Source organism: Pogona vitticeps, chromosome 1, assembly GCF_051106095.1.
Source record: "Pogona vitticeps strain Pit_001003342236 chromosome 1, PviZW2.1, whole genome shotgun sequence".
In the NCBI taxonomy this organism is placed as follows: domain Eukaryota; kingdom Metazoa; phylum Chordata; class Lepidosauria; order Squamata; family Agamidae; genus Pogona; species Pogona vitticeps.
In genome coordinates this window covers 220,785,906-220,812,146 of record NC_135783.1, presented here as the reverse complement: position 1 = coordinate 220,812,146, position 26,241 = coordinate 220,785,906, and the positions used below count along the sequence as shown (strand labels likewise).

General features: G+C 39.4%; 1 protein-coding gene across 4 annotated transcripts in view; it reads right to left on the bottom strand.

Moving 5' to 3' along the window:
• Positions 1-517: 517 nt before the first annotated feature.
• Positions 518-26,241, bottom strand: part of LOC144583348 (uncharacterized) — a 36,387-nt gene continuing 10,663 nt past the window's right edge. The window contains exons 2-5 of one of the 4 annotated variants that reach the window (XM_078376945.1): positions 19,749-20,069; positions 13,780-13,927; positions 9,881-9,990; positions 6,871-7,142 (exon numbers count right to left, since the gene is read on the bottom strand). In XM_078376945.1, coding sequence (XP_078233071.1) covers positions 13,865-13,927; positions 19,749-20,069 — 384 coding nt within the window. In that variant the 3' untranslated portion in view covers positions 6,871-7,142; positions 9,881-9,990; positions 13,780-13,864. Of the gene's footprint in view, positions 882-6,870; positions 7,143-9,880; positions 9,991-12,344; positions 13,289-13,779; positions 13,928-19,748; positions 20,070-26,241 lie in introns of those variants that run through there. The other 3 variants (XM_078376954.1, XM_078376941.1, XM_078376947.1) reach the window with 3 other exon arrangements.

Below are 26,241 nucleotides of genomic sequence, written 5' to 3'. Positions count from 1 at the left end.
ATACTTTTCAGTGAGGTTAAACTGTTCACTGGTGCTTTATGTTTAGACAATCAAGAATGAACTAGCTTAGTAATAGGCTGGATCTGACTGTACAACTTAACAGCGCAGTGCATAGGTTATTGTGTTTACCATTTCCAACTTAGGCTTTCAGGGAGAAAAGATCAAAATGCTAAATTGTAATATGCCTGAGTGATATTTAAGTCTACATGTGAATGCATGTGAATGTAGTTTGTACTTAATCACCTCTTCAGTACTGTACCCTTTGGAGGTTCAATATTAAAAAAGATTTTTTCCCCTCACACAATTTGCTAAGCAATCATCTCAGATACTTTCCCTCCAGGAAGTACCCACTCTAGAAATACAGACATACTAAGACCATCCAGGTGTTCTACGAGAAATCTCCTGCTGCTTCACACAAAGCGGTAAGGATAAAACCACTCATAGCATTCAGAAAACTCATAACATGAACATCTCAATGACTGGTCCTTTAATGTCTTAAAGAAATAGATCACATGACAAAGCTTTTATTTTATTTTATTTTATTTTTAAAAATAGGCTATAGAAATAAACACTTTCTATAGTCTTTTTGTCTATGTCATGGAGCCAAAAAGTTTAGGAGCTATTCACACAACACGAAATTCCCCACGTAACTGCCATGTATATGCATAATGTCTATATGTAGTAAATAACACTTAATGAAGGAATGTGCATGCTTGTTTGAAACCATAAAACCTCAGGCATGGTTCATTGCTGCCATAAACTGCTGGATAGCTCAGTGGCTTAGGCATCTGAGCCAGAGGTTGGGAGTTCGATTCCCCACAGTGCCTCCTTGACAGGGGCTGGACTTGATGATCCATAGGATCCCTTCCAGCTCTGCAGTTCTAAGAGAGAGAGTATTATTAATCATTACCTCCAGTTATATACATTATGAAGGAAATATATGCATTCATCACATACGGCAACATGCTATTTCTATATAAATCCCTGCCTTTACGGAACCTATATGCCCAGAGAGTTCTCTTTCCAATTGGCATTTAGTCAGTCAGTCAGTAAAGAAATTCTTCCCTGATGTGATCATGGTGAAATGAAAATATAAAAGACCAAACACCTTTTTCACAGACTGGATTATATAAGTCAGTATTTTGTTCACCTTTCATATTTTGGTTTCACCCTGATTGCATCAAGGACGAATTTATTAACTAACTAACTAACTAACTAACTAACTAACTAACTAACTAACTAACTAACTAACTAACTAACTAACTAACTAACTAACTAACTAACTAACTAACTAACTTTCTTCTTTTGTCTCATTTGTAGGCCACTTTCTCCCAATGAGCGCATCCAAATCCGCAACATTATACAGTATTTACATTTTCACAGGTAAACATATGTGATATGTGTTGAATACCTTTTCTGAATATATTTCTAATGCATGAAAAAATATATTTAAGGCACATCACACGTTATTGGCATGTATCAAATAAGATGACTACATTTGCTAATTGTCATCAATAATATGATTTATGAATGACCTCACTGTGAATAATATGCATTAATTTTTTAGATTGTCAAGTGTAATGTAATGTAAACATGCAAAAATGATGTAGAAGATTTGAATGCGCTTATCATAGCATCCATTCAATGTGTTGCCTCTCATTCTTTTCTTTGTGTAGCCCTTGAAGAAGGTCATGAACTCTTCAGGATGAAATGTACTGGGCAGGTTTTAACATGTAACAAATCAAAATTTTTGTATACATTCTGATGCTTTTCTCTCTCCTTCAAACTTGGTTGTATATATGGGATATCTACGATTCTGGATAATGCTTCCAGTCTTTAATAAATTAAGCTGTACAACTCATGAAACCACATGCCATTATAGTTTTTAGTTTTATTTATTGCATTTCTACTCCACCTGTTTTTCAAAGAGCTCAAGATTGTATCTACACCTTTCCTTCTGCCCTCTGCTCACCATAAACCTGTGAGACAGGTTGGTTGAGCCTGTGACTGGCCTAACACAATTTTGTGAGTCCCAGGGCCAAGTGGGGATTTGAACATGAGTCTCCTAAGTGTTACTTCAGCACTCCAGCCACAACATAACTCCCATGGCTCTGTCTTTAAGGCAAGAAGGAACTCTTTGTTGTTACTGTTTTTTATCACAGGAAACGAACACAGTGACATCTTTGGAAATTGGCTTTTCTTGACCTTCAAGAGGTTGTCAATACCTACTGGAGTTTTAGCTCTTTCTCACATTGTTTTACTATGTCTATTGAAACAGTCACCGAAGGCTCCTTATTACCTCTCTGTGAATGAAACAGCAGAAGGAAGTATAAAAGAGCTAGCAGTAGACTTTTCCTATCCCAGTGCTCACACCAGCATGGCCCTTTTTATCTTAGCCCAGTGGGAGTGCTGCCCACAATCAGGGGTTCTAGGTCAATTTTATGATTCACTTCAGTTTGTGTAAATAAAATAAAACTGCTGCCTTCCAGGAGTTAGCCCTGACTGCATTTTCTTACTATATTTAAATACCTCCAACTGCTACAAATTAGTTGACAGATCAAATACTTACAGTTCCCTGTTAGCAATGGATGGATTCCTTTCCATTGTAAGCAGTAGCTAGTTTTTGATAACAAGAGGGGATAAACCTGTTTCTTGATTGTACCATTTCAGACTGCAGGTGGAGGTCACATGATCAACTGGTTCCCTGTGAGGAAAGAGTCCTCTGCAGAGAAAATAAGCAGGAGAAGGCAAGGCTGGAAGGGTTCCCATGCTTACAAAGGTAATGGAGGTGCTGTGATTTTCTGTGTATATGTGTTCGCGAAGGCTTTCACGGCTGGGATCTAATGGTTGTTGTGGGTTTTTCGGGCTCTTTGGCCATGTTCTGAAGGTTGTTCTTCCTAACATTTCACCAGTCTCTGTGGCCGGCATCTTCAGAGTGCTGTCCTCTGAAGATGCCGGCCACAGAGACTGGTGAAACATCAGGAAGAACAACCTTCAGAACACGGCCAAAGAGCCCGAAAAACCCACAACAATCATTTCTGTGTATACATAAATAGAAACATTCAGTCATTTGAGTCTCCCACCTGCCGTCTTGAGGTGATACAACCAAGAGACAGATTTATTCCATCATCTGGTGCATTCTGAAAAGTAAGTAGTAGAGTACCGTATTTTTCCATGTATACAATGCTACTTTTTCCTAAAAGTACACTAAAAATTGAGGGACGTCTTTTACACGAGAGCAAAACGGCACATAACCTGCCTCTGTAAACAGGCTTCCTTCAGTCACGAGGCTTAGCTTCCTACAGTCAGGAGACTTAGCTTCCTGCAATCACGAGCCTTATGGAACTGATGTCAGCTGATGCTGAACAAACCAATTGGCACCTCGTTGGAGGTGGAGTCTGTAGGTTCAGATTCAATAGGGACTCCTATTGTCTGATGTTCTGAGTCCAGACGCTGAATACCCAAAGCTAGGTTTTATTAATGTTTGGGTTAGAAAAGTGTGGGGGGGGGCATCGTATAGCTGTGTGGTCCAGGAATAAAATCCAAAATAACAGATTCCTAAGGCCTTTTATTAATATAATATATAATATAATATAAAATATCAATCTATATCTATATCAATATCAATATCTACTCTACACCTAGAAAACCATGGAAAGGGTCACCACAGATCAGAACTGATTTAATGCCACATGCTTTCATACTACCTTTGTTGGACTAATAAAATATGGAAAATGCAAGCTTGCAAATCCCCCAGAACTTTCAGTAGGCTGGGATTCTGGAGCTTGGGGTGATGGGAGAAACAGTTATTTCTGAATATTTACATAGAATTTTCAGGATCTGGAGTGAGCGAAAGTTCCAAGATGGTGACAATAAATAGAGAGAGTCAGACTTAAGTGTGGTGCTATCAAGTTTTATCGCAGGAGATACAGAATCAATTGTTTCTTTCTATCTCTGGATGCTGCTCACCCGGTGAACTCTCCCTTGCCTCTTCTAATTAGAAGCCCTCTGTGCTTGCCCTGGGTGTGTGCTTTGCTTTTCAAAGGAAAAAGGCAGTAGTTTTGCATGGAGGTACTCAGTGCAAATTATGAAAGATGAGAAAGAAAAGTGCTCTGGCCAGGAGGCGAGGAATCTAATGGGGCTTGAAAAATTTTTAAAGTCGAGAAACTTTAAATTAATGTGCATGAAGAATTTAGCAGTTATAATACAGCAAGCGTGGAGTGAGGAGTCAGCAGTGATGAAAGGGGACTGATATAGTTATGTTTCCTTTCTCCTCAAGAGGTGAGGCATTTGCTGTGCTGCAGCCTGGGAGTGGAGCTTGATTGTAGCAGAACGTGCTCGCTCCACCCGTGACTTGTAAACTGATAAGAAGTGAATACTAGTAGTTTATGTTAAGGTTTCTTTGTTCTGCTCTCTTCAGAGATTCAACAATGGGCAGTTAACATGGCGCAGATCAAACACGTTTAGCACACTCATTATATTTGTTTGGTAGTGGGATGTGGGGTGAAAAAGCAAGTAAGGTGAGGGGAAGTATGTTCATGTATAGCAGAGAACTGATAAAGAAACAACACACTTAATGAATGGATCCAGCCGAGGATAAATTTACTCTGCTCATTGCACCCAAAGAATAGCAAGCATTTTGTTCTGGACAATGGAATTGCTTTTGAATTGTTGAGGCATACATATGCCCAACAGGCAGACTTACACACTGGACATGCTGGCGGTTTATTTCATCTCTTTTGGTTTTCTCTTTCACATCCATTTTTGTGATTAGGAAAATGTAAAGGAAAAAGGTTTCTTTTGCTGTATTGAAATAATAAGGCGATGGCCAAATCATGAGATGTCCTTTGACAAATAAAAAAACATTTGCCTGGGTGAGAAAATTGAAATGATACAACAGATGTGTCCCCAAAGAAGGACCTCAAAAAGAAAACAGAGGATAATCTTCATTTATTCATTATCTTTACAGTTATTCTTTACAGCACAATCCCTTGTGGCCTCTCTAAATTATCCAGCCTATTCATGGGAAGACAAATTGGAAAAGATGGGGCAGACTGATTAACATCCTGCATGTTCTGGCATAACATAAAGTTATACTAGTGGAAATGTGACATTTATCACACCCAGACAACCAGTGTTGCACAGTTAGATTGTGCAAATGACCACAGGACTCCCATTTCACCCCTCCCGTGCATGTGGGAAGTGGTTTGTGAATAAGACCAGCACTTCCACAGTTTTGGAAGTGTTGCACAACAGGATTTCAGCCATAGGAGGGAAGGGAAATGGGCAAATCTGAGCCATGACCAGAAGCAGTCATGCTGACAACAAAATGTTGCATTCCCTCTTTGTTTCATATTATTGTTGTTCTTGCAAGGTGTCCTACACTCTTTCAGCATCAAAGTTCCATGAGGAATGTGTTTTATCCTCTTTTTTGTCTTTGATTACAGCATGCAACATACTGTTTTATTTATTTTAGCCTTTCTTCAATACCAAGATACAAAAGAGCTGCATGGACTTGGACCGAGTGTGCCATATGTTAAAATATATTACTGTTGTTCAACAGAGTTGCTGATTGTAAAGTTTTATAGTGAATTTTTAAAAAATGAACTGCTTCGATAAATTTCATGTTTTATAACAAGCACATTCACCGCATTAATATTTTATATGATCATGATTGAAAAGAAATATATATATATTATAAAGTTAAAGCGACCCTTTGAAATATTAAGCCAATAGCAGAATCAGGGATCAAACAGTTTTATTCCTTAAGCCATGTCTTTTCTTTTTTTTCTTTTTTCTTTTCCTTTTATTTTTTTTCCTGGTAAAGACCAAATGTATGAAATAGTTGATTTTCATTAAAATGTTACTGGAAGCTGATAGAAGTTTAATTCTCAATTTTCTCTTGCATATAGTTTTAATGCTTAAAAGTTGTTGGTGGCATTATTACAGCTTCATATATTTACTGCTTAATTAGTCTGCCTGTAGAAAATGTGGACTGAGACATTCCGAGATCATGGTATATAAAGGTTAAGTACTGTTTCCAGTAATTTCTTTGTAGGGAGTTTTAAAGTTTCAGGGAAAAAAATTAAGTGTTTTTAATGTTCCTGCTGACTAGAGACTTCTAACTTTAGACTTGAAGATAAATGCAATGACAAACTAACACACACACCCTTTTCTCTCTATAAAACACAGCAAACGTGTATTCTGTGCATTGCTGTAACTTTGACTGTTTTGTTTCAGGAGTCTTTGCTGAGAACGTGTTACTATGGCTAAATAAACAAAGGCCTAACTAGAACAGGGATTGAGGTATCTTTACCTTTTGCAACATTAAACTAGATGAAGCTGAGATCTTTCTGTCTTCTGGTGGTATATTGTCCTTGGAGAGATCTTGAACATCACCAGGATGTGTGCAATGTTGGAAAATCTGATGTTGCCTTGTTTTTGCATGAACTGGTAGTCTGCAAAGGTAGCCCAGGACATTTTGCCACCTAAGTTGCCCAAGATGGTGTCTTCCGCATGCCAAATACAAGAGCTGAGGAGAATGATTCTTAACTGGAATCCCATTCCAACAGCTCTGTTTATTCCTAGCTCTTCTGCATCACTGCCTGAGGTAGCTGCTTCTATCAACATAATGGTAGGGCAGTCTTGTTCACCCACATTGCTGCTTGTTCATAATGGATTGCTACGGCTACCATTAAAGACAGGTACCCCAGACAATTGCTTTAATTAAGAAGGCAGTTGTCATAGCTACCAGTTTAAACATTTGCTCGATATTTGGGGGGGGGAGGGGGGAATAGTGCACACTCAACAATGTATCTTCACATGTAAAGCTGTAGTAACTTTGAACTTCATGACTAATACTTCAGTGGCTTTCAGTGCATTTTATTTATTTCTTTTAAAATGAACATGGTCAAAATTATAGCTTCATTTCCCATTCAACAAATTCTAAATCATTATGATTAGCATTTTCTGGACTACACCTCCCAGCACCTCCCAGCCAGCATGGCCAGGGGCCATGGATGGCATTTCATATGAAATGCTGTTTTTAAAATGGTACTTCAAAGTTGACCTCAGGAAAAGGGATTCTGAAAATGGTTCTTCTCTGGGCACAATTCCATGTAGTATTGACCATATGGATTATCCTGTAAAAGATGTATCAAAGCCAGCATGTCAGCCCAGATTATTTCATTGAATGGTATTAAATGCAGAAGTTACCATGTGACTCTATTGCAGTACAGTGGGGTCTCGACTTACGAACTTAATCCGTATAGGAAGGCAGTTCTCAGGTTGAAAAGTTCTTAAGTCGAATCTGCATTTCCCATAGGAATGCATTGAAAACCATTTAATCCGTATCTGCTCTTTTTGTCCATAGAAACTAATGGGAAGCTGCTATTCCGCCTTCTGCCACTAGAGGGGGATATTTTTTCTTTTTTCCTTTTAACCTAAGATGACTTAGCTTTAAAAAAAAGAAAAAAAGAGTCGTAACTCGAATCTAAGTTCGTAAGTCGAGTCCATATATTCCTATGAGAGCGGTTCGTAGGTCGAAACGTTCGTATGTCGAGCCGTTCGTAAGTCGAGACCCCACTGTATAACATGAGGTTAGTCTCAGAGTTGAAAATGGTTAGAATTTAAGTATTTATCAGCAGATATACAACATAAAGCTAAGTGGGGGAAAAACTCAGTCTTTTTCCGTGGGCATCCATTTCTTTTCCTTCAGCCAGCAGGGAGTAGTTTATTTTGCATTGATTTAGCTAGCATCACTTTTCTCCGTTTTCTGCTGTGCACTTGTGGGCATGCTTATGGTGAGGCTGAAAATGACATCTTCAGTGGGTCTTGGTGTTATAGTAATAAGTACTATGTCACTTCTGAAAAAGAAAGAAAGAAAGAAAGAAAGAAAGAAAGAAAGAAAGAAAGAAAGAAAGAAAGAAAGAAAGAAAGAAAGAAAGAAAGAAAGAAAGAAAGAAAGAAAGAAAGAAAGAAAGAAAGAAAGAGGACAAAGGGAAGGGCTAGGGAACAGGGAAGTATTAAGAGGGCGAGACTGTGTTCCCACTGGAAATTAACTGATTGTGAAGTGCAGTATGGACTCTTCTAATGAAATAATTAATCATTTTGGTGTAGACAACTGTAGCAACTTCTTTGGGAAAACCCAGCAGAAGCGATTAAAAAAAAAAAAAACCTTCAACAGCAAACCAAGTGTATACGGACACTCTTAGGTTGGGTTTTGCCTTCCAGAAATTCCAACTTCCTCAGGTATGGCACCACATGGATTTGTTCCAGGCATGCACAGCCCATTAGACACACATGAATAATTAGAGTGGCAACATTCTGAAGAAGTTGTGATCACAAAAATCACAACAAAGTGCATCTGTCTTTTCCTGAGCCACGAAAACAGGAATTCCATAGTACAATACTCTACAGTGCCAAACAGATGTATTTGGTTTGTATGCTTTTGTGGCCAATGACCTATGTCATGAAATTTCATCATTGGTTCATGCAGGACTTGTCCTCATATGGGCTTGTTTATACTCCATCACAGGGAGGCGCTGCACGAAGAGGGAAACAGCAGCCTGTGGGAACTGGTCTTCTGTCCCTTCCAGGCTTGCCCATTTACAAATTAGTCAAATAATGCCAAAGCTAAACATTCTCAAATGGAGACAAGTGGAATGTGCTTGTCAGGCAGGAGGAATTCGTCAACAAGTACAGTGGGGCCAGTAATATAACAAGTCTTCAAAATAACATTATAACTTAATGGCTACATTGTGTGCTATAAATCTGATTGATGGGCTTCAAGAATAAATACTCAGCATACACGTATTAGCTCTCAGTCAGAGGCAAGATTGATCTCTGGTAGCTACATTTTAACAGAAAACGAATGCTGCATTCTTCTGCGTGTCAGGGGATGGTGCTGAATGGTATAGTGCTGCATGAGCCACCCAGAGGGGCTATATTTAAAGTTTCTTTCACATTTCCACTAAAATTCCAAGATATCCCAGCACTTAAAAAGAAGCCATAAAATGTCTAGCAGACAGCAATGCAAGATCTCACTCATCATACAAGGGATTATTCCAAATGGAGATTCCCCCACATAGATTAGGTGCTGTCATAAATTAATCTTATCCTTCAAAAGCAACAGCAATGTGGATGGGGTCAGAAAAACAACCACAACAACAACACGAACACTGTGCTTGTGGAACAATGCCTATATAATTGGAAGTGACAATTATATAGGATGCCACTTTCATTCCCCAGTTCCATTCCACAATTGTTTGGCAAGTTTGCTGTGCTCTGTGCTCCTCTCGACATACCAACCATTTTATAAAGCAGGATTTGCCAGCGTTTCTGAAACAGTCTGAGTCCAGGTTGTGCCTCTTTCCCCATCCTTGAAGTGTGCTTCAGCATAAATGTGCCCTGATTGAATTATGTGGGAGGTGAGTGAAGAGTCTTGGTGTGATTATATGAACACATCAGGTTTCCTTTTTTGCGCTGTGACTTAGTCAATGAGCACATCGGCATAGATTTGAATCAGGGCACAAAAAGGAATCCTTACGTGAACACATCAAGATTCTTCTTTGCTCTTTGTTTGTTTAATGCACATTTGTGCGTTAGAGTGCCTTTGTTGCTTTCAAGGGGGCAAAAATGATGTGTTGTTAATTGTATAACTATATGTACAGTATATTTACCTGACTTTGCATTTTTCAATGTTTTACACTTTTGTTAGCCATCAAGAATGCAATGATCTGTTTCAAGGTGTTGCAGACCTTCTTTTGTAATCTAATTTTAAAATATGCCTCAGATTGTTATGGTCATCTGAATGACTTATCAAACTAAATGCTTGTTTATAACCCAAGAACATGTTGCATGGAACTGAGTTCTTACTTACTTTTAAAATGCCTATTAACAGTTGTTGGATAATGCAGACATCCTGGCATTGATGAGCAGCTTAATGCATGTAGGCCAAATTCTTCCTGTGTAGCTATGCAAAGGGTGTACCTTTTGGAGGTACAGTAAATTGCCCCAAGTTAATAAATTGTTCTAGACATTACTAGTTGCATGTTGAATCACACAACTCAGTGTGCAACAGATAATGTCTATGATGATTTCTTTACTTAAGGCGACTTGTTCCAAAACTGACACAGTTTTTATTATGCCAGCATAACTAGGCAAGAACGGAACAAAACTAAAAACAACTCAGTTTTAAGAGGAAACTGTTGATCAACATTTCACCAAGACATTCAGCTCTCTCTTCTGTGGCTTGAGCATGGTCAAAGGCATCACAATAACAACAGTTAAGGTAATGACCCATGTTCATACTTTTTTGCATTTCAGTTCACGTTAAGCCCACTACGTAGACCCCCACCCATGCACCCATCTACCCATGCAAGCAAGCAAGTGAATACTAATGTGCCAACTAGAGAATATTTCATGCATCTGAGAAAGTTTATACCAAACAATATAGTTAATCTTTAAGGTGTTACCAAGCTTTTTTGTTTTGCTTGTTTGCTTGGCAATATTCTGGATAGTGAAGCAAGATTCTTATCCATTAAGAATGTATTGTCAAGTTCTTGATCTCCAAAATGAAAACACTGTGGAGAATAGCATTTAAATAGCAATCTGCATCCAACAGGTAAGCATCCTATTCTTACCTTACATTGTCCAATTTGTGTTTCAGATTAGGCCAACCTATCCATATTTCTAATACTTTCACACTTCCATGGTAGCATTAAATGGGTCTTCATGGGAAGCCCTTTGATTGTCCTCAAGTGGTAGCTAAGGAATGATGTGATGACATCATTATATTCATTACAAGATCCCTGATGGGCTGGGGATCATTCAGAAAAGAAGCACTCCCTATTTTCACATTCACCTCATACCAGTTATTACAATGGCTTGATAGGAAACAAAGCCAACTAAACATATTCCAATGGCATGCTTTTAAAACAGCCCTGAAGCATTTGTAATGAGCAGAATCAATACATAAAGCTTATTTTATACTTCTTCTGTAAGTAATGCATTCATATGGCGAATCCATGTGTAACTCATGCTGCATACACAAGTAATTTTTCCAGTAGTGCTGAATGAGTTTTAATAGCCTGGGAAGAAAAGTCTTTTTAAAAGAAGCAAATGCAATCATGTTGTATAGATAAGTAATTGTTGTGCATATATCCCTTATGTATTTCTACCTGAAAAAAAAGTAGATTGTTTCAGAGTTATTACTGGGTTCGGGAACAAGGAGAGGCTAATAGTAGATACTTAATCTTTAAGTTGCAATATATCCAATTGTGATCGTTCCCAATTACTTAATTCAGTGCTACTTGGATGAAAATGGTAAATGGTAAATGGCTGAAAATCATTTATTGTAGCCAGATTACATTGATTTCCTATATATTTAGAATTAGCTTGGTAAAGCACACAATTTTCTGTTTAGAGCACAGAGGCAGCTGTGTTGACCTGTGAACCAGGTCCAAAAGCCCTAAAGTCTGTAAAGGTGACACTTTGACATGGAATTTAAATTCTCTGTTTATTTACTGTAATGTAAATTTTATGTGACAAGGAATTGTAATGAATGGCTTATTTAAAAATACATGTTTCTGTATGTGTCAACTGCTAGAGTTTGAAACTGATTTCCTCCAGGGAATAAGAGTGTAGAATTAAGTGATACAGCAAATCTGAAGTTTTCCAAAGATCCATTAAGTATACTACCACTGTTTCCAAGAATCAATAAGCAATTTCCTTACCAAACTGGTGATGTAGTTAATCATATTTTTATCAATTTACAGCTATTTTTATACATGTGATGCCAGCATCAACCATGTAGATATTTACAGTAGAAAGTTGCTCCCAGTTGCTACTGACAGATGTTTCACTGAGATTAGCCCTGCTTCTGTGCTTTCTTGTGCAAGGAAAGGGAGCCAATGACGTGCCTGTCTGCCTCAGCTCCTGACCTCCCCTTGGTCCCAGATGTAGTCTGAAAAGGTGTTGTGATCACCTTCAGCTGAATGCAATTATAGACCTCCACACAGGCAGAAGCCCTGATTAAGCAGGGCTCCTGATCTGTGGAGCTCAGTAACCATCATGTTTAATTTTCATACTTCCCCCAAAATACAGGGAGATATCAAATGGAAAGGGGTCCATGTCTGAATGTCTAAACAGGGCTATACTTATAACAATCATAGTGTTACTGAATATAGATTCACCACTTCCTCTTTTCCCTTGTGTAAGGACTGGGGCCATGCTGGAACCCTGCAACCTTAGTGCAAGCAGGATAGGCCCCGTGTGTGTGTGTGTGTGTGTGTGTGTGTGTGTGTGTGTGTGTGTGTGTGTGTGTGTGTGTGTGTGTGTGTTTGGCCAAGAAATGATAGCTCTTCTTTACATCCATGGTGCAACAACAGTCCAATCAGATACATATGACATCACCTAACTCCTGCTTGCATTTGAGAATAAGAAATTTTTTTCCTGGTAGCAGCATGGGCAAAGGAAGGGCAGTAACTGCAAAGGGAGTGACTGAGCATGCTCCTTTCTTGCCTGTTTAGCAGGCCTTTCATGCCATTGTATGATTTCTCTTCTTAAATACAATTCTAACATTCCATTTTCACATCTCAGGCTTATTCAGTTATGAAATAACCCATGGTATAGTGAGAATATAATGCAAGCTACTTTGGATCAGACAAATTGCCTGTGGCCAAGTTGGTGTTTAACGGAAACCTACAAGCTTGAAAACAGGTGGACCAACACCCTTCCTATTAATGATTCCCCACTCCATGGAGATAAATCATCTGTGATTCTCGAGGTAATATGTAGCCATCATGACTAGCCATCCATCCATAGCCCTGTCTTCATAGATCTGTGGTAACACCTTTTTAAAACTGCCTACTTGGTGGCCCTCATTAGAGCATGTGGCACTAAATGCCACAGCTGAATGATGTAGTAAGGGGAAGAAATGCATTCTCTCTGATAAACTGCAGGTGGTGATTCTGGATTTGAGTATTATGAAACAGGGAACAAAACTACTCCACATTCACTTTCTCCACATCATGTCCAATTTTGTACACCTTTTGATGCCCTTAAGGAAGAATGGGGAGGAGGTTTATGTGGTATGCCGCAGTATTCCTCCCTGTGCCCAAAGCTTAAGATGCTTTAAAATGCCTATGTTATTGCTGGGCAAGAGCAAGACGTTAGAGGTTAACAGAAGTTGCTTGGGGAAGGCTTCAAGTGCTGAAAGCTGGCAGAAGGCTGTCTTATCAGGATAGGTGACCAAGTTTTTCATCTCAGATGTTCTGGGCTGAGATATCTGAAAAGTGATAAGGTACAGTCCTAGAAGGTGTCATGCTTTGATACCCATCCTTTGATGTCTGTTTTTGTTATCAGTTTGCTCATTTACTGAGATGCTTTGTTACATTTTGCTAAGTGAACTATAAACATCCAAAAGGCTGGCCATACACAGACGCATTGTCTGAAAAAGTAGATAAGGGGCAGGGATATTGACCATTTGCTGAGTTTCACCATAGACCTGACTTCACAGAGATACTGCACAACAACTGACTCTCAGAAGTCAGTCAGTTGCCCACTGTTGTCCTTCAGGGGCTCCTGATATGGAGAAGGGACTTAATTCTATTACTGCTTGTAACTTTTGCTGTGTTGCCTTTTGCCTTTACTTTCCTCTGCTATGTTTACATTGTCCACAGTTTAACAAGAACCCTTGTCAGCTTTGACAAGACACAGCTCTGTGGAGTTCCCTCTTATTTTCCGTTTTCTGTACTTAAAAATTTCCATGCAGTGTACCTGTTTCTCATAAGGGTGTTGCTTCCTCTCCTTGATGCTTCTCGCTGTTCTTTTCTGCACCCTTATTAGATTTACATTACTCTTTTCATAGCTCAATGAACAGAACTATACCAACTGTATTCTGCATTTGTAGACAAGTCATAGATCTCTGTAAAAGAAATATGATATTGGACATTATAAGAATAGAGATCCTATGTTTTCAGTTCTTTTTCTAACTTATATCTAAGAAGGAACTTGCCTCAGAATTTGATTATCTTCAAAGGAATATAAGATTTATATTTTGAATAGCACCCTGACATCCATGAAAAGAGATGACAGAAAAGCAGGCTCCATTTTGTCATATTAGGCATGCATCATTTCCATTCAGCATGACAAAGTAAAAGAAAACAATGCTGTGGCAGCACCATCGCTGATGAAGGGGCACAAGTAGACAGGGAGTGGTATCAGAAATGCTGCAAGATTCTGTGGTCCTAACTTTGAACTCCTCTTCATACAGAAAACAATCTCTTGGACCTGCACAGGAACAACATGCTGTAATAAAATATATGTTACAAAGAAAGTGTGATATGGAGAATTAAGCCTTGTATCATATGTTTCAAAAGTTCATTGGAAGTTTACTTTACCATAAGAATGTAAAGATATGCCATGGGTACAGCATCATCTTCTGTGGATAACATGGTATCCTCCATCAGTCTTTGCATCTGTACTGACCATTTCCCATGATATTATGGGCAGATAGAACTTATCCTCTGAACATCTGGAGGATGGTAATCTGAGGAATGCTGTCTTAGATCACGTCAGAATGTCCTGCCTGATATTTTTCCATCTATATTGTAGTTACTCATTCAATCATAACATTTTATTAAAGACTTTTTGTTCACTCTTTCTCTCTGCCAACAGTTGGCACTCAAAGGACTGAATATATTTGTACATCATGTTCAGGGAGTAATGGCATGAGGAAAGACCTTCTCAAGATGTCAGAGCTACCTGTCAGAGTGCCTCTCCCTCAGGTCATCTTACAGTCCCACCCGCAACTCCCAGTCTTTAATGTTGCAGGTGGCCACTCCAAAAGAGGCCCTGAAGGCATCAGTCAGAAACTGGGCCTTTTCAGTAGTGAAACTGGGCCATTCCACTCTGGAACTCTCTTTCTGTGGAGGTGCAACTGGCCCCCACTCAGTGGTGGGATTCAAATAAATTAACAGGTTCTATGTATTAATGACCATTTTAACTATACCAAAAGATACAGTATATCGAAAGGTAGTTTAATAATTCACGCATTAAATACTGCAATAAGAACAGTAAAAGAAGTACAGACAACTAGATTATGTTTAAAGGAAAATTTTTAATATTAAATACCTGACAAACAGTTAGGGTTAGCAGCTGGGGGGGCAGGTCTTCGTTCAGCCCCCACCCGCTTTCCTTCATTTGCACACTGGAGCAGGAGGGCCCAGGCTGGCAGACCTCGGCCACCACCCCTGCCCCTGCCCCCTTCTCTAGAGCCAGAGGGATCCCAAACTGCCACCACCGTGCAGTCCGGGCACTCCTGCTCAGGCTTCTCCCCTTCCCAACAGCTCAGCCAGCTGCAACCTTCGCCGGCCTGTCCTGCGTTAACTCCCGTGGGAAGCTGGCCCTGAGACTTGGGTCTGCCACATTGGGGAAATGCTGAGTGGTACCCCCTGCCTCCCATTTTGCCTGGGCAGGTCGGTGGTCTGGCCCACTGGCCTACCGTCTCCCAGGGTTGCCCCCCGATGGCAAAGGCAGAAGCAGGGAGGGCAGGGGTCGGGGCAGGGGGGCCCAGTGGTGGGATTCAGCAGGCCAGCAAACGGTTCTGCAGAAGCAATAATATATTAGGTATTGATTTGGTAGAACAGGTGCGAATCAGCTGAATCCCACCACTGCCCCCAACACCCTGAGCTTCTGCAAGCAAATTAAAACCTGGCTATTTAACCAGGCCTTCCCAAGCAGCATCCTTTTGTGAAAATTATGCTGGCCCATTGTCTGCCATCCTATGTACCAGAATGGTGATTTTATGAGAGAGTAGGGTTTTGTTTGTTTTCTTTTAATATGTTTTATATGGTTTTAATATTTTTAGCTGCATGTTTTATAATATGTTGTAAGCCGCCCAGAGTAGTGGCATGTTCACTAAATGGGTGGGATATGAATATAAACATAAACAAACAAACAAACAGTACGGCTAGAGACAACCAGTAGTCAGGCAGTATCTATAAGACTATATGATTCTCACTACAATAGAACCCTATACAGCATGACAACTGGTAAGAAAAAGAGGGATAAGGGCATCAGAAGAAACATGAAGAAAACTCTAGATTATGTCTTGTTCTTGCCTTCCTTATATGCAGCAGAACTTATAAGGAAGGCAACTGGTGGTGATTATGAGTAGACATAACCTTCACTAGCAGGGCCAGTCTGTCTCATAATACCAGTTGCCGAAAGGTGGTATTGAACTCACATCCTAGACTTTCTGCAAATATCTGGTTGAGCACTATGACATGCTGAACTAGATAGGTATTTGATCTGATCCTGTAATTTCTTATTTGTGTTTTTAACATCTGGCAACTGTAATGCAAACACATATTTAGGACATCTTCCTCCTAATGTAATTTTGAATGTTCCCTTGGTGTTCTGGTTGGCAACATAGAGAAGGCACAGAAAAAGCTGTGCAGAACCAGATGGACACAGTAAGTCCCATCAGACCTAAGTTTCTGAAATGGTGCACTTAATCTTGAAGGTGGCTGTGGCCAATGTCATATTAACACTACCAAAAGTGTTTCCCTTATTGCTATGATGATCTCACTAAAAGTTCTTCTGCTGCCAGCTTCCTCCCCATGATATAAACTGAAGAACCAGAATTTAAAAAGCAACCTTTTCAGATGATGCTATCAGCTGAAACATTTAAGTAATCCTAAGCAGCAGCTCTTTCCCTCCCATAGGGAATGGATTGAAAGGTTTAAGCAAACTATGGAAAATACGAAAGGGGCTTTTCCCCTCAAGCATAATAGAAAAAATGGGATGAGATGATTCAAGAATTGACCTTAACTACAATAAACTGCTCACAGCATGGCTAGCTATCCATCATTTTCCTCCCTGCCTGGCAGAATGCCACATTGGAAAGCTGTAATAATGTACAAAAATACTGTAAAGGGGGGGGGGAGATTATAGTTACAACACTGTCAAGGCTGCTACTCAAGAGGCAGCTAGCTACTTTGCACGATGGAGCAAAATCAGCTCCAAACTCATACTTACCTAAGGCTAGATATGTACTTGCTTTGGAGTGAATACTATTAAACTAAGTGGAACAGACTTTCGAATAAATATGCACTGGCTGATATAGCACGTCTTCATCACCAGTTCACTCTTACTATGAAGTCATTCACAGCGCTTCTTAACAAAACTTGAAAAAGTTACTTTATTGGTCTGTGTATACAAGCTGCAGGATTTTGGGAACAGGAGTTCTGAAATGTAACATTTCCAAGTTATGCTTCTTAAATAGTTTCCTCCTTGTGTTCGGCAATCTTTTCTCTGGGCATAAACTTTATTCTTATCATTACCTTGATATTCAGACACGTTCTCTGCTTTTCAAATTAGTTTAGACTGGACAAGAGCAGAGGATTATGTTGGAGTTGAACAAACAGGATAGCTTTAGCCATCACGACCCAGCCACTTTATCCCAACAGTTCTTGGGCTCTGCCATCGTCAGAAGAACAGCTGATACAGGTCTATGGAGACTGTATATGTTTGAAATGACTTTCAGAAACACTGAACTGTGTTAAATCAAGGAATGCATTTTTAAATAGCATTTCAAGGTCCTTTAAAATATCTAGACAAAAACAAACAAATAGTGATTTACTTAAGGGGGGAATGAAAATCCAACATGTGTGTTATGTGTCATCAAGTCTGACTTATGGTTACTCTAGCAGGGTTTCTGAGGTATGTGAGATGTTCACAAAGTGGTTTACCACTTCAACCCTTCCGTGAGTTTCCATGCCTGAGCATGGCTTTGAACCCAGATTCTCTGAGTCTAGGATTACATTCTAGCTGCCAGGGATGGAGACTTGAATCATGGAACTTGTTGTCACCAGTGACTTGACTGAGACACAACTCTGGGTTCCACCCTCAAATAACTTGGACTTGACTCATTATTTGGAAACCACCCACCCTTCTTTTTTTCTGGTGGGAAAAGTTTATTTTTAATAGGGACTCAGACTTGGGGCTTAAGACTTGATTCAGACCCAAAGACTTGCCAATATCCCTGCTATCTGCTACACCATAGTGACTTTCAAAAAGCTTAGTAATTAGTTTATTTAGCACCAATATGACGACCCATAGTAATGTCAAAGATACTTCCTTTTCTTTTTAAATTATTCTATTTTTAAACTACTAGGGATAGGGTAGGGAATACAAAGGGTGAAAGGAAGTGGAAGGGATGGAAAAAAGGGTTTTGAGGATAGGAGAACACAGAATATACAATCATCCAATCTATTCATATTAAGTGTACAAGCATCCAATATATTGATTTTTCCATAAAAAAACAGCTTTCTTCTTCTTCTTTTTTAACTGTTTGATTACCCTCTAGCTTTCAACTTACAATTATGTTTTGGTTTTAATCTAAGTTATTTCAACACTATCAGGAAACCAAGACCAATTGTAAAATACATTCCCTCTTTCAATTTCCTTTTGCCTTGGACCTACATTCAGCACGCCTGAAAAAGTATACATTTCAATCACTTCCCATATTTTCTCAATATGCTTCTTTTGTTTCTGTGGCTCTGTTTTCTTCCATTTTTTGGAGGAGAAGGACAAATCCAGGACATTAATCCAATTTTTAACCTCACATTTTCCGACTGTTGTAGCTAAATAGTTTAATGGGTAAGACTTGATCTCATCTATATTCCCTGGCATCGCACTCAATGAACACAGTTCTGGAGTTAATACAGGTTCCTTTAACTGTTATTTAACATCTGATGATTTCTCTTCCATCAAATCTTCTATATGGCTGAGATGCTCATTTACCTGCTGAAATCCTGTTATTATTATCATTTGCATGGTAACTTGCCATTCTTTATCTGGCAGTCTCCAACAGCTGATATTTAAATTTTTCAGGGGCCATTTCCATTTTTCCAGTGAGTATGATCTGTATAAACAATGCTCTTTAGTTTCCGCTATTTTATCAATAAACCAAACCCATCATCATCAATCTTCCCTGGATACTTCCTCTCCCCCTTTCGCAGATATAATAGTATATAGATGAACTTTTAGTCCAATAATTTAAATTACAACCGTGGCAGTATTATCAGAATCTCACACAGTCCAGCCAAGAAAAAGTCCAGACTAAACAGCAGACACAGGAAGTCAGTCTCTACAATAGATATTGTTATAATCCGTTAGACTCCAGTCCTGGTTTTGCTAGCTCCTCAGCCTATTCAGTTGCATTTGTCTCGGTGATGATTTCCAGACTGTTTTTTACTTTCAAAAGTTTATTCCTCCTTCAAAAGCCCAGCAAGGTTCTGTTATCAAAGTGCCATTCGTTAAACTCCTCAGTCTATTAAGTTAGGATCGTCTCACTACTGATTCACAGTCTGTTTTCTTACTTCCAAAAGCCTATTTCTCCTTCTCCGAAGACCCAGCATGATTTTGCTATCAGAGTCCCCCACAATCTAGAGAAAAAGATCCATGCTAAACAGCATTCACCAAATTTTAGTCCCTTAAAGCCTGTCCAGTATTATTTTCTCTGGGATTTTTTTCCAGAAACACAAGATTTTTCTGTCTCACTGTTCTCTCAGTTCAACCTTGAACCAGCCTGCTCTTTAAAAGTCAAGTTTCATTTCGTTTTGAAGGAGCAGTCTGGCAAGCCAGATTCGCCACTATTATTTTTTTTCGGTCAAATATTTTCACTCTCATTTCTTTTCCATCTTAATGAGGTTTTTCATATATCAAAGACTTCCACTTACTTTGTTATTATATATTTTCAGCTGTGCTTCTTGTTTTCCTCTCCTCGGCAGTGGAGTTTCTCCCAGCTGATCTGCCAATATGGTTTCCCGTCTCCAATCTGTGCTAGTGTGAATTTTCAGAAGGAAGACAAATCGAGTCGCTGCCCAATCTTCTACCTTCTGGGGCTCACCAAATGCTTCAGAAAGACCTCTCTTGGTCTCCCCTTCAATCCCCCATTTTCTAGAGGGATCCCCAGACTGGGTGGTTCCAGCTTTTCCTGAGAGCTGTTCCCAGAAGCTGCTGGCTGCACCATGACAAAGCTCTGCCTCCTCCAAGACTTCCTGAAAGGATTTGGAAGAGTGTTTCATATTTTCAGACTCCTTTTGAGGAACAGTCTAATTCTTTCTGGATATAACAATCCTTTGATCTGTTTAGGGTGGCTGTATTTTTTTCAGTCAGGAAAATGTCAGTGCTCTAAATCTAGAGTAGATTCCCCTGGATCAGTGGGACTTGCATTAGTGTTGATTTAACATGTGGCATTCATTTGCTGAATCTGTCCTAGCTAGGACAAAAATTTGGATTTAGACCAGTCTTTTGAACACTGACTGCATTTCTGTTTCTTGATTGGAGGAAAAATTAGACAACCTGAGCAATCAAATGTCCAGACTATAATCTAACCAACATCACTCCTTGACAGCTATTAGCCCTCTGGTCTGCAAGTACAGATGCTGTCTAGGTCACACAGATAATTTTGCAATGCCCTATTGGTACTCATGGTACAAGCAGGGCTAATAACATTCCATGATGATACCCTACAGGGTTTGTGAAGAAAAGCAGATCAACAAAGGGGATGCTCTTCTTCTCATCTTAGCACGCTTAATGATTAAAACTGATAAATAAAATGCCTGTGATGAATATAACAGAAGTCTAACAGCCAGCCCTAGAAACGAGGAATTATCTTGTAATTTACATATTCTTTTTTGGGAAACAAACTATATAATTATCTTTTTCAGCCAGGACACTAACTACATCTTGGGACATCATCCTCTTCCCACTCTTGAGAAGAAGTCAATGACAACACTGGCTGGAAAGTAAACAAGAGGGGCATCGGAGCAAAAAGAAATGTATAGACCAACAACACATTCTTTGTGGTGGTGACTGAAGTATCAATGATGGAAGTGGCATTGATCCAGCAGTTCCCCAGATTTTTAGCATCACAATATTTAATTTTTAAGAATCCCTAATGTCTCTCTTTGCCTCCTTTCCTAGCATCCACAACCCCTTTTAACATGAAATAGAATTATTGATTTAAAATTAAAATAAACACAGAATACAGAAAACAAAAACAGGGGGGGGGAGGGAATATAAAGAAAACACAAATAGTTTTTCTTGAAAAATTCTTAAGGCTAGTCCCGATATCTATTCCAGAAACTTATTAATGTTGAGTAGATTTTTTTTGAAAATTTCACAATCCCATGTTTCCCTTAGGAATTTATTCACACCTGCAAATACCAGTTGACAACCAGTGCTCTAATAACATGTTCTCACTGTTCAAAAACAGTAAAATCTAAAAATACTGTTAACTAATATGTGATGCTTAAATTGCTATAATCTGTACTGCAGCTCGCTGCACACATCATTGCTATTCTGTGGAGAGGGTGTTTTTTGTTTGTTTGTTTGGTTGGTTGGTTTTCTTGCAAACTACTCTCATGCCATGGAAAGGATGCTGTGTGGAGCCAATTTCAGGAAGCTCCCATGTAGTGAGATATGACTTCTCTATCACTGCGATGTTTAGAAAGTCAGGTCCTATAGCTGAGATAGCTATGTAAGTCTAGCCTGGAGAAAGGAAGATTAAGATGAGGCACAGGAGCTTTCTAGAAATGTCTTACAGGCCACCAGGTCACCATTCATTTAATGAAGCCAAAGATTTGTTCCGTGTTGCTCTGAAAAGTAAGAACCAGTGGGACCCACAGGTGGATAAGTACACTTAGAGGCTTTGTAGATAATAACCAGCACTTTGAACTGATCCTGAAAATGACTAGTAGCTATTTCCAGGATTTTTATGCTCCCAGTCAGCATAATTTTGAACCAGATGAAGTTTCTGAACATTCTTCAAAGGCAGACCCACATGCAGCATGTTAGAGTAGACCAGATGGCATATAACTACAGCATGCAATACCCTCTGTCATGGGCTTCTTCACACAAGAATGGAAGACTTTGATGAAACAATTCCTCTAAGAAAACAGGAACATCTCTTCAGACTTTTTCATCACTTGAAGAAAGCAAGAATGGACGGGAACGGCTCTATAGTCCCTTCACATTGTGTTGAGAAAAAAATTGGATTTTTGAAACCTAAAGTGAACCCTAAATTGAGCTTTGGATTAGGTGAACTCCACAATTCTTTCTGAGGTAAACTCCAAAACTATGTGTTACTGGCCTGCTGAGATTTAGACTGCATCATTTCAAATAGCAGGGGTCTCTTGTATCTCTCAATGAACTTTTCATCTAGAAAGTTAGGATATCAGTGAGACAGTTTCTGAGTCTGCCCTATATATATGATGTGTGGGTGGTCTACATAAAAGGAGGTGTTAGTTAGCTAGTTAATTTTTATGTAAGAAAATTGACAGGCCTGCAATTCCTTGTACAGTATATAGTCTGAATTGACAGAGGGCTGTCTGGTGTTATTAATTTATTCACTTAAAATAGTTCTTAATGTGGATCTGAGAAATTATCAGATTTAACTACAAGTGCTGCATGGTTTGAAAAATCAGCAAACTAAACTCAGAGTGTCTCTGAAAATATTAATAAAACAGTGCACTGATATCAGTAGTGATAGTACTGATATATTTATTGAAAATTGTAATAATAGAACACAGCATATATGTTTGTGTGTGTGTGTGTGTGTGTGTGTGTGTGTGTGTGTGTGTGTGTGTGTGTGTTTATATAGGAAAGACTGGAATGTGATATAGCATTCTAACCAATATGAATCTGTCTGGTATTAACCAATAGAAACTAGGAAGGTTAACTGTCAGATAAATAGATAAAACAAGTGGCAATTTGTTTTCTGTTTGTCAGTTAGGTTGTTAGCTGTTAGCTGCCAGTTAGATAGTCTGGAAGTTAGTTAGAGATTTATATAAGGAGTAACTATGTCAAGTTTAAAGATAATATACCAATATAAATAAGTCAAGTGCAAGTCTGTGTATAAAGGACCAAATATCAAAGCATTGTTTATTCTATCCTATATGTTATATAGTAAAAGTTCTTTAACTTTTTTTAATCAAGACTAAGTGATTTTTACCCCAACTACTGGCACACACAGAAAAAGGAGATTTCCATTTTACTGTATGCTTTCTTATGCAAAGGTTTAACATTTGTGTATAAACTCTCATATACATTTTCAACAATAAATGGCTGAAATTCAGTGGTAAACCGCAACTAGAGTAGTCCCTTTGAATCAATGGGGATTTGGTGAGTCAACCTTTTTGTACATTACATTGATTCAATGGGCCCATTCTAGTTTGCAGACTATCATTGCAACAAATATAGCATTTTCACACAAGACTCAATTCCTATGAAATTTCTGCAGATAGCAAAAGGTCCAGTGTGAAGGAGGAGTGGATGTAGAGAGTGTGCCGTCTCCTCAAATAAACCTATAACTGAAAGATCAAGAGAGGGAACAGAAGGGGTGATTGATAATGTTAGTGAGGAAATAGGAATGAAGACAGAGATTTGTTTGGTCCAAGACGGAAAGGGAAAGGAAGGGGAGGAGTTAATATTACCAGTTGGGAAGGAGGATAAGAAGGGAGAGGAGGAGGTGAGAACCTGGAGAATTCCAAAGGAAGGCATGAAGGAAGAGAGAGTGAATACCAGAGAGAGAGCGACCTCCTTCAAGACTTCCCTAATTTGAAAGTGGGAGGACTGTTGCCGGACCCAACCACGAATAAAGAGGGAGTGACCGTGACCAAGACTAAAGAATGGACAGCGGTTAGTGTTCCCAAGGGGACGGGACCACTCGAGGAGGGTGATTCGTCCCAACGCGTCTTTCAACAAGCCACCGCTCGAGAGGGACTGGGCACACCACCCGTGTTGTAGCACGATATGCACAGTGAGGAGCGCACCATTAAGGAAACCAATGGACAAGGAGCGTTTTGGCGCGGCTCCACAGTAAAACAGGACAGTCCATTTATGAATATGTTACCTAGCTCGTATGGGCGATTGCCCGAGTTAAGCTGTTTTGAGCCTACAGAAGTTGTGATTGACTCTCCAAATGTTAAATTTAATAAATCTGTTGAGGTTCAAAATGAAGCCTCCTGGTAATTTCCCACTGAAAAATAAGAGCTGCCCCTGCCTTACCCAACACCTGATCACATCCAGGTTCTACATTATTGTTCAACAGTGAAAATACTTCTGAATGCTGTTCTGTCATTATGAGAAGTAACTGATCTGCAATTACGGATCCATCTCAGGTATTTTCTATTTTCTACAAATTGCTAGATGTGGCTATTAACAATGGTTTCATTTTAACAATGTTTTTTTTTTCTTGTCTATGGGGGCTTTTGTGCTTCAATGCTATAACAACTCTCTTTGAAAGTTACAGGTAGTAAAAAGTAAGGATAGCGGGGCCTAAGATTGGAAATGCTTTGAATAATGAACAGGCTTCTCTGAATCCACAATCTCTCCTTCTAGGGGAATAATTATGCTGCATATTTCAAATTATTGTCCTTCACTAGCTTCGGACAAATGCTACAGGAGCTACATTTGTGTTGATCAGAAGGTTACCTAGATGGAAGCAAGCTACATTCCAGTGAGAGTTTGAGCCATGTCAGGTCTCACTCCCCACCACCACCGCCACCCCCCCCCCCCAAACACACTGGCATTCAGGGAATTTGAAATATTTATTTTAAATATAAGAGGAGAGAAGCCAAAGGAGAAAGTAACAATACCATCACCTTCAGTGAAGAGTAGGGAGCACTGCAGCATTCTTCAGTCACTTAAGAATGTGGGCAGGGTCCCTAAACTAGGCCTTTGGGCTTTATATTCTCTTGTATGCTGTTTTTCTACATGCAGGTCAGCTGCTTGGCTAGAGCTGAGTGGGTTCCTGCCTATTGCACTTTTAAAAAAAATTTCTCTTGTGTGTGCTGGCACTTACGCACTTATGCTCATGGTGTGTTTACTCTCTTGTGTGGGCTTTGAGGGAATTAGTTCCATTAAAATTAAGCATGTCAGGGCCTGTCAGTCATAGGATCCCAAGATTTATTTGTAGCGGTTGGCAAATTATTGCTATGGAAAGGGAAGAGAGGAAGCATAGAACAGGCTAACTTACTGCAGGTATACTGGCAACATTTCTGATCTTTTTTATTCACCAGTGTGAAAAGATCCCTTCCCCCACCCACCACCACCTAACTTGCATGTTTCTGAACTATCATGAATAGAAATGGGCATGAACCTGGAAAATGGTGGTTTGTGATGGTTCAGAAAACCAAACTGCAAACCAGTTTGGTTTTCAGTCCAGTGGAGGATGCTTATGTTTTCTTGTTGTGCTGCCTAACACCACCACATCACTGATGTTGCTTATGTGCTGCTGCCACTGAGGTGGCAATGGCATGGCCTTCGAGGAGCTTGAGTGCTGCCTTCTGTGCATGTAACCCATATCCCAGCTCAGGTTGATCACTATCTTTTTGCTTGTCCCCCATTCAAGGAAATAAGGAGGCTCCAGCTGCTCAGAAGCCTCAATGATGGGTTGAGCCCAGTTCTGAATTGGAGCAAAGAGGTCAAATTTGGTCCTGTTTCGGGGTGCAGAATTAGCATCCCATCCGGGCTGGGGACATACACAGCCCTACTTCAAATTATTCATTTGAAGAAAAGATGAAACTTTTTGAATTTGAACGTCAAGCTTTCTATTTCTACTTGATTTTTTTTTAACCCAGAGGCACCAGGATGGGATATTCTCTTCTCCCGTGATCACATTTTGTTGCAGAATCCACAGAGGACTAGACCTACAATGCAGACATTCTGTAACACTATCATCTGAACAGTTGTAAATATTATTCCTGTTTGTCATGTTCTCTCTCTCTCTCTCTCTCTCTCTCTCTCTCTCTCTCTCTCTCTCTCTCTGTGTGTGTGTGTATTTGCAAAAAAAAAAACTTTTGACAGAAAAACAACAAAATCCCAACAATTCCATTTTGCCTCTATGATACTTTTTTGTTTTAGCCATTATTGGGCCAAATAAATTCCTATTCTGTTTTTTCAGAGGACGACAGTATGGAGAGACTCTCGCTGTCGGTAGGTTGGTTCCTCTTGAAGGAGTGAGGAGACAATGGAATCCTCATTGAGGTCAGGTAATATAAGAAGTGTATCTGAAGCCCTAAAACTTAGCCTGACCCTCACCCTGTACTCTAACTTTCAGCACAATGGAACTTTCTCTGGGATCAGAAAACTCACTTGATGCAACTTTTTTAACCTGCAGTTTGAAGACTACAATTGTGCCCTTATGTGTTTAATGATGATTCATCA